At 30.4% G+C, this 8,870-nt stretch overlaps 1 protein-coding gene across 6 annotated transcripts; it reads left to right on the top strand.

The window, feature by feature from the left end:
• The first annotated feature begins 2,782 nt into the window (after positions 1-2,782).
• LOC129285983 (E3 ubiquitin-protein ligase CSU1) lies at positions 2,783-7,375 on the top strand. Of its 6 annotated transcripts, XM_054922007.1 has the most exons (5): positions 2,783-3,049; positions 3,225-3,256; positions 3,922-3,953; positions 4,060-4,374; positions 6,486-7,375. In XM_054922007.1, the coding sequence occupies exons 4-5, from the start codon at positions 4,136-4,138 to the stop codon at positions 7,159-7,161; spliced, it is 915 nt and encodes a 304-aa protein (XP_054777982.1). In that variant the 5' UTR covers positions 2,783-3,049; positions 3,225-3,256; positions 3,922-3,953; positions 4,060-4,135; the 3' UTR covers positions 7,162-7,375. The 6 variants fall into 6 exon arrangements, with proteins under 6 accessions (XP_054777982.1, XP_054777985.1, XP_054777980.1 ...); XM_054922010.1 differs by lacking the exon at positions 3,922-3,953 and having other exon boundaries at positions 4,123-4,374; XM_054922005.1 differs by lacking the exon at positions 3,922-3,953 and having other exon boundaries at positions 4,118-4,374.
• Positions 7,376-8,870: the final 1,495 nt, after the last annotated feature.

Raw genomic sequence — 8,870 nt, 5'->3', positions numbered from 1 at the left:
GGTACAAACCTACACAAATAAATGTGACACACAAGATCAAAGTTCAAAACATATGAATAATAATTGCATTTACAATTAAAATTAATTCATAAATATGTGGTAAAATGAAAATTAAATAATAAAAATCAATTATCACATCACAAAGGAGGCTTTGGGGTGTGCTATATAGCCTAAAAATTGTAAGCCCACACATGCACAAAAATAACTTAGCCTAAGTGGAAGAAAACAAATCAATCCGAAACTTTAACTTTTCAAAATAGTTAACTTGTGAAATTAATTACTTTTAATCTAAAATGAATTTGAGAAATTTAATTGTACCATTATTCTTCTGGACTAAAAATGCATCTTGACTAATTTTTTTCAAATATTTTCTTAAAAGTTTAATTTTATGATCAAAATGGATGCACATAATCTTATACTTTAGGGATTTTTTACAATCAATGCAAATAAGTGTATAATTTGAGTAAATATAACATGATTTTTAGTCAATAATAGTAAAAAAAAGTGTGTGATAAATGTAACTTATCAACATGTCATTAGCTTCTATGTTCTTTTTCAGTGGTTTGATGTGGAATTTTTTGTTAATTTTGACAATAATTTTAATGGGTAGGGATTAGTTATCGAAATCTAAAAGTTTTGAGTGTCCATTTTAAACTTATGAAGTTATAGGTTATATGCAACTCATTTAAAATTCAGGGAAATTACGTGCCTTTTAGCCAAAATTTAAAACGAAAAAAGAAAACATTTTTCCTTTTTAAATTTTAATAAGAAGGAAAAACTAAAATAAAATCAAACTTCTTTATCCTAGATAATCTTTCTTTAAAAATCAAAATTTTAAAAATAAAAAAATAAAAAGTGTCATAAAAAATAAAAAATAGTTAAGAAAAATGACCATTAATCTTTTGGGTTAATTAGCAATATACACTTTAAATTATTGCGTGAATAGCATCTAAAATTTTAAACTCATGAAATGTTTTATAACTTTTCTCTATTTTAAAATTCTAAACACATAAAATCTTATTGTTAAGTAATAGAAAATGATTATTACTTTTCAAATTATGGGGCCCACTCACAACTGTTGTTGGTGTGTAAGTGAGACTCACAACTTGAAAAATAATGCTTATTTTTTATTACTTAACGATGAGGTTTAAGTGTTAGCAATTTAGAAGTTAAGAAAATTTTTTATACATTTCACAAGTTTAAGATTTAAGATACTTTTTGCACCATAATTTAGGAGGTATATTACTTATCAATTGTAATCCTTTTCTAGATAAAATCCAATGGAACAAGCAAATCTTATCTTTAGGAAATTTTTGAATCTTTCCAAAATGATAAAATAAAAAAGAAAGAAGATAATAAGAGAAGCACAAAATAATACTCATTAAAAATAAAATATAAGAAAGCATAAAAGCTCATTAAAAGAAAAAACTATGAATAAAAAATAAAAAGGAAAAATAATGATGAATGACTACTTGAAGAAATTTATATCAATAAAAAACTAATTGTTGTAAAAATTCGAATGAAAAAAAACCTGAATAGATTAATTTTAATTTAAAATAAATTATTGTTAAAATATAAATAGATACTTATTGATAAAAGATAAACTTGAGTCAATAAATATCTATTTAAGTTTTAATAATAAATAATATTTAATTAGTATACATTTTTTTTAACAATCCTTGTTTGATATTTTCATGAATAAAAATAAAGGAGAGTGTTAAACGTTGAAAGATACGGCGTTTAACGCCTTGATCCCCAATTTGAAAATCCCTAGCCTTTCTCGATCAGGGTATAGCAGTGAGGGGAGGCAGGTAGACACTCGAACGATCCGCCAGCCTCACTCAAAGTTCCAGGAAAGCATTTTCAGTTCACACTCCCACCTTCTACATCAGACTCGGTGCTCATCACATTTGCATTGTTTAAATTAGTTTAGATTTAAATTTAAAAAATTAATTTTTTAACCCTCCAACTGTTAAATTATTTATAACTCAATCCTTTAATTATGACTCGCCTATGACTTAATCTCTCAACTTTTGAATCACTTATAAATTAGTCCCTTAACTTTTGCTAATTTTTTTTCATGTTAGTTTATATCTCACATCAATGAGTAAGAGGAGGGTATTTTAAAATAATATATAAGCATTTTTTATCTCTCTTATTTGATAAGAAATTTTTTTAAAAAAATTTAAAAAATAAGGATCGAGTTATAGGTGAATCAAAAGTTGAGGGATTGAATCATAGTGAGTTATAGCTGAAGGACTGAGTTAAAAGTTGAAGAATTAAAAGATTAATTTTTCCTTTAAATTTTTAATTTTTATTTTATATTAAATACAAATTTATAAAAAAATTTAGGGGGCAAAATTTATGAAATTTTTAACAAATATATCATTACTAATAGTAACATGGACCAATCATATTTAATCTAAACTATCAAAATTTAATATTAATTTTTTAAATTTTTAAAAATAGAAATTTCATATTCAAACCTTTCAACTTATAATTTTTTTAAGAAAATCGGTAGGTTCTTGTTAAAATGTTATATTTATTTTAAAATTAATATTTTATTTTTTAAAATAGAAAATTATAAAATTATAAAATTTTTAATATTAAATTTAGATAAGATTATAGATTGTGATTAGTGATTTATTAAAATTTTTTATGATAAAAAATTTATAAGTTTTAAGTTTTTATTTTATAAATATAAAATAAAAAAAATGAAAGAAATGGAAAAGCTTTAAATCTGAATCTGACAGTCCCGATTTAAAGGAATTTTTCTTTTTTTAATTTTGGGTTATGTGCTTCGTTTTCGCAGAGCACGGCGCATCAGCGCCTCCTTCTTTCTGTGACCTTCACCGCTTCACGTCTTCGCAACTGAGAGCAAAGCACGGCACCTCCTTCCCTCCTCCATAATAATTTGAATATTCGAAACTGAGAGCACGTTGCTGTTCGTGTTCGCTATTCAGATCACGCGTTGTTCGCGTTGTTGTTCGCACTCGCCGTTCAGATCAAGGTTCACGCTACTGTCTGCTTCTATCGCTTTGCTCTCAAGGTTCGATTTACTTTTCCTTATACTTTGGTTTGATTTTGTTCGGAGATCTAGAAGCGGTTGAATCCCAAGGCTCGATTTTGATGCTGGTTTTTTCTGTGAATGATTGAACCCCCGTCGCGTTGCATCGTGCCTAATCCGTTCGCCGTTCTCGCATCTTACTCGCTGAATTCTGAAGCTTGCGTGCCGTTGTTGCTCTGTCTCTTTTAGGTAACTTGGTTCTCTCTTGATTTCCTTTGATGAAATGCCGCATATTTTTGGGTGATTCTAGTAGTAAGAAATTTGATGATTTTGTTTCTTCATATTTGTACATAAGGTGCTTGATAAAAGGTCTGATAGGAAATTTTATTATAAATTTATTGGATTTACATGTTATAACTAGGAGGTGAAGTTGTTTTCATATAACTTCAAGGAGCCATGGTTAAGGTTAAAAGTGAGAAAAATTTGGTTGTATCTATTTGAAAAGAGTTGGAAAACATAAGCTTAAGCATGATTATTGTGTTGGCTGCGAATGGAATTAGAGAATTTGGGAAAAGTATTTGCTAGGCAATTTCAGGATCAAGTTGGTTTGTTTTTATGTTTATTGTTAGGTAGATGTAAAATGTTTGATGAAAAGTTTGAGAAATGAAGTCAATGAAATTGGATAAACATGAGTGGTAATGTTGAATAAATCATAAGTTATTTATCTTTTTACTTTGAGACTTGAAAACTGTAGATATTGTTTAGATATATTTTGGAGACTTATGGATTAAACATGTTATATGTGAAGGGTTAAGGTTGAGATCTTTTCTAGTCTTCTAAATTTTATTGGAATGAAGATTTTTGGTTTAAAAATTGTATAAAAGAAATAACAAAGATGATACTTTGGCTGTTAGGGAATAAAAGAGCGGTCAATAATCCTTTTGAGGTAACCTTTTCGAGGGCTTCTTCTTTCCCTGATTTAAGATACCATAGTGCAATTTGGTGACTAGGTCTTATTCCTTTCATTGATTGTGCCTGTTTTGGAACCCTAGCCTTGCAGCGTGGAGGACAATCCCCTAAGTCGCTTCTAAGATTTCTTTTTTGATATAGCGAAGCTAACCCTAAGAGATGCCTCAGAGGCACTCAAAGAACAACAATGACCTAGCTTTTTTCACCTATGAGGAGAAACGAAAGCTTGGGTATGGGACCCAGAAGGAGAGGCTCGGCAAGGACTCAATTAAGCCGTTTGATGCTTGCTGCCTCTGCTTAAAACCTTTCATTGATCCCATGAGCTGTCAGAAAGGCCATGTATTTTGCAAAGAGTGCATTCTGGAATGCTTGTTGTCTCAGAAGAAAGACATTCAGAGGTATGGTTGCTTCACCTTCAAATTTGATTTCTGTTCTGTCTATATATTTGATCTATTAAGTACTTTACACATTTGAACATGGAATTGGAATTTATGATTTGAAATTTGACTGGTTTTTGCTGTTGCCCTTGTCCATTGTTAGTCTAGCTTTAAGCGGGATCTAATAAAGCTTTTGGTACTTGAATTTGTGACATGGTTTGTTCTATATGATAAATGGGTTTAATGTTTAATATTCGGTAAAACTTCAACTAATAGCACTTCTCTAAAATGTTTCATTTTTGTTGGTTTAGAATTCTGTATGAGTTTGTAAAGCATATAGGCATGATTGAAAGACTTTGCCACATTTTAGCTTTGACTGATTTTTGTTGTTGCCCTTGTCCATTGTTAGTTTAGCTTTATGCAGGATCTAATCAAGCTTTTGGCACTTGAATTTGTGATGTGGTTTGTTCCATGTGACAATTAGGTTTAATGCTTAATATTCAGTAAAGCCTCTGCCCTCAACTTATCACACTTCTCTAAAATGTTTCATTTTTGTTGGTTATCTTCATTGGTATGTGACTAGGATTGGTGAATCTACAAATGTTAGATTGCATTTTGACTTAAAAGAGAGTAAAAATCTAGCAAGGTATAGGTAGCGTGGTCTTCAATTCTTCTAGTTTTCTCATCATCTCCTTCTTGAGTTTGTAAATGGTATCACTAATAGAAGTCTCGGCAATTTTGGAAGGCAACACCATATTGTAGTTTCGTGCTCGTTGTGGTAATTTAATTGCCCAGTATAGATTGTTGTTGGTTGTGATTTATGAATGGGAATGGAGGAGTATTATATTGGTTTAGCTCTGTGGAGTGTTGATGAATATGTGTATCTTCTGTGGAGTGTTGATGGATATGTGCATCTGCAAAGGTTAGGCTGCATTGAGACTTTAAAGAGGGTAAAAATCTAGCAAGATAGAGGGAGGATGCTTTCTACTCTTCAATGCATAATACCTCCCTGAATTTCATTAACATTCACACGTAGTGCAAGAGAGGAATTTTCCTTTACTCTTGGCTATATTAATTGAGACAGGAATTTTGGAACACGGCAAAGGTTCTTTTCTCAGGTTAGGTAAATGGGATAGGAAAACAAGGTCACCCTTGATAATAATGAAACTTGTCTGTTGTTTTCTTTTATGTATAGACGTCACTAGTGGGATGTAAAATTATCTATGTACATGGTTGGCTGCTGCTATAAGGATTAACAGTTGACATAAACCAATGTCAATTAAAGATTAAACTTATGGATATTTGATAAAATGCATAAAGACGGACTAAAACTGCTTGTTGATGTTTGCTCTTACCCCCATAACATTATCTCAGTGGTTTGTCTAGGTCTTGATCATCTTCTATTTGAGTAACACATCACTTTTAATTGCTGAACTTAGGCTTAGCTTGGATGGAGGGAAAAGTGGGAAGAAAATAGAGAGGAGAGAAAACTAATATGGGAAATTTCCAAAAATTGTAATTTTTTACTATTTTTAGAGTTTTCGTTCCTCCCTATTTTTCTCCTCATTCAAATGAAGGGTTACTTTGCCGTGCTATATAACAAGTGATGTGGAGCAGCCAAAAGCGGGCAGTGCTTGCTGTTTGTTAGCCCTTATAATATAGATAACTTCTCTTTTTCTTTATTTATGAGCTTTTGGAAGTTATTGATGTTCTTGTTTTATAGTGAAAGTAGTAGTTTTTTTTTTTTTTTACCCCTTTTAATGTGTCTTTCTCTGTTGTAAATATATTTATATGTTTGTGTGGGTGTCTCAATGGTTTGGCTTTATCATTTTCTATTCGAGTAACGCATCATTTTCTGTTGCTGAATTTACCCTGACATGGAACGGCCAAAAGCAGGTAATGCTTAATGTTTGTTGAGGCTGTTTGTTAGTCCTTTGTACGGATAACTTTCCTTTTCTTTAATGTTTAGTCCCTTATCCCAAAAGCAGGAAGTTATTGATGTCCTTGTTTTAGAGTGAAAGTAATACCTTCTGTTTTTTATGTGTCTTTCTCTGATTTGATTACCTTTCTGTTATTTAGTCAAATACCAGCCATGCGGTAAATATATTTTTTTGTTTACGATATAAAAACAGGAAGCTTGCTGCCCACGCTGCACAGCAGAAGCAGGAAAAAGAAGAGGAAGAAGAGAGATTGATGCTGCAAAAGGCCAAGGAGCTTGATGCATTTGATCAGCAAAATCATGGCGCCCTGCCCCAATATAGTGACAGAAATTATAGTCAAGATAAGCACGGTTTTCATGGGGCAAACAGTGTGAAGGTCACAACCTATGAAGAGGAAGCTCTCCGGACGATGAAGGCATTCTGGCTGCCTTCTGCTACGCCGGAAGCTCCTGTCAAAGTAGAAGCACCTTCAACTAGCACAACTTGTCCAGAAGGAAAGGAGAAACTCAAGTTGAAGACTCTCTTTTCCATTCACTTCTCTGAAGATACTAGTGAGCAGAAGAAACCCAAATCTCTTGATAGGACCTATATCTGTCCTAGCTGCAAAGTTACTCTCACCAGCACAATGTCGCTCGTGGCCCTCAATACATGTGGGCATGTGTTTTGCAAGAAATGTGCTGATAGGTTCATGGCTGTGGATAAGGTTTGCCTTGTTTGTGACAAACCTTGTAAAGAGAAGAATCTGGTGAACTTGGAGAAAGGAGGGACTGGGTTTACTGGTCATGGAGATCATCTTGAAGCCAGAGACTTCAAGCATTTGGGAAGTGGTTCTGGATTGGGGCTTGTTAGACCTGCAACGAAGACATGAATGAAGCTCTATGAACTTTGCTAGCGCCGTGCATGCAGGACAAAGACCTTATTTATAGTTTCTTGAGTTTTTGCTGTCAATTGTCCCTGCTTTGCTTTATCGTATGTAAACTTGGATGATTTTAAAATTCAAGCTTGGGAAAGTATAAACAGAGTTGTACTGATCTTCGGCTGTGCTCATAGGATAATTTATCATCAGGTATGATTAATCTCTACTATTTTTTTTTATTTTTGATTTTTCTCTTTATTCAATACATGGGAACGGATCCCATGCTCATTGTGTGTTTCCAATCTTTGGGAAGAGGGAGGTGCATAAAAAGGCTTTTCATTTGTAAAGTATACAATTGTGTTTTTGTTTGGCTCTTTTAAACTCCGATTCAATTCCGCTGCCACTGTATGATTTTGTTTTCTTGGTTGAAATGCATTTTGATAATGAATGTTTTATTTTTTGGCTTATAAAAGAAGTTTTTTTGTTTTATATATTTATTTATATTTATTAAAATAAAAATTTATAAAATTTTTTTTTAGCAAATTTATTTTATCACCAATTTAAACAGTTCAGATTTAATTTGGATAGTTTGAATTTAATATGAAAATTTTTATAATTTTATAAATTTATTATCTAGATTTATTTTAAGTATGGTTTAAATTTAAAGTTTCTAACTTGTAATTTTATTCAAAGAATATTTTGCAAGTGCAAGGGTGTTATTTTTGTTTTTAATATTTTATTTATCAAAATAAAATTTATAAAGTTATAAAAAGATCAATATTATATATGAACTGTCAGAACACATCTAAGTAATTAATTTATAAGAATTGAAAAAAAATGTTAAATTAAACCATTTAAATTAAATATATATATGCAAATGGGTGACAAATAGATCTATTAAAAAAATTATTTTGATGAACATAAAATCAAAAGAAAAAAAACTTTAAATTTGAATAAACATGTTTGCGTGTTTTGCTGATGACAAGTCTTTTTATACGTCATTAAATGAGACACGGTAAGGATAGGCTCACTTGCCACTCCACCAGTGTAACTGCAGGGATTTGTTCCCATATTAAATATAATGCTTAGAGGAATTTAAAAAAAAATTTCAACCATTGAATTAAAAAAGAGCTAATAAAAAAATGTAAAAGTTTTTAAATTTTTCTTAATTAAAAATATCTTTTGAAAATTAATATTTCAAAGTTCATTTTTATAAATTGAAATTAATTTTAATAATAGTACTTCATTCATTAAAAATATAAGATATTTTTAATATTTTAAGATATAATAATTATATTTTTTTAAAAGTGTCCCTTATAAATAAATCACTTTATATTTATTTTAAAATAAAACACCCTATTAAATAGGGGTAAATTTTAGAAGATAATGTTAGTTTGAAACAAGTAATTACTTTATTAGAGTAAAATTTAATTAAAAATATTTTATATTTTTTAATAGGAGGAGTAAATACTAATATGCACTCAATTTTCAACAATCATAACTTTCTTATAAAATAACCAAAAACTCAAATAATATATGATAATCAAATACCTATATAGATTTGGGATCCACCTGTGAACAGTATATGAACAGTGTCACCTAAGTGAGATACTTTTTAAGTTTTTGTTTTTAAACTCTTTTAATCAAATGCTCAGATACCTCTATCAACGGGAGACTCATACTGCTGGCCCTAAAAAAGTAAAAATTTTCACTTTGGATCT

Source organism: Prosopis cineraria, unplaced genomic scaffold, assembly GCF_029017545.1.
Source record: "Prosopis cineraria cultivar Desert tree isolate PC_DT_omini unplaced genomic scaffold, ASM2901754v1 PC11, whole genome shotgun sequence".
In the NCBI taxonomy this organism is placed as follows: Eukaryota; Viridiplantae; Streptophyta; class Magnoliopsida; order Fabales; family Fabaceae; genus Prosopis; species Prosopis cineraria.
Note: the sequence above shows the minus strand (reverse complement) of the source record. Positions and strands in the feature narration are given on the sequence as shown.

Bases quoted from the DNA above. Each gene is read 5' to 3' on its own strand.
- LOC129285983 (XM_054922011.1), top strand. From the start codon at position 4,136: ATGCCTCAGAGGCACTCAAAGAACAACAATGACCTAGCTTTTTTCACC. The intron at 4,375-6,485 runs GTATGGTTGCTT...ATATAAAAACAG, and splicing joins CAGAAGAAAGACATTCAGAG to GAAGCTTGCTGCCCACGCTG.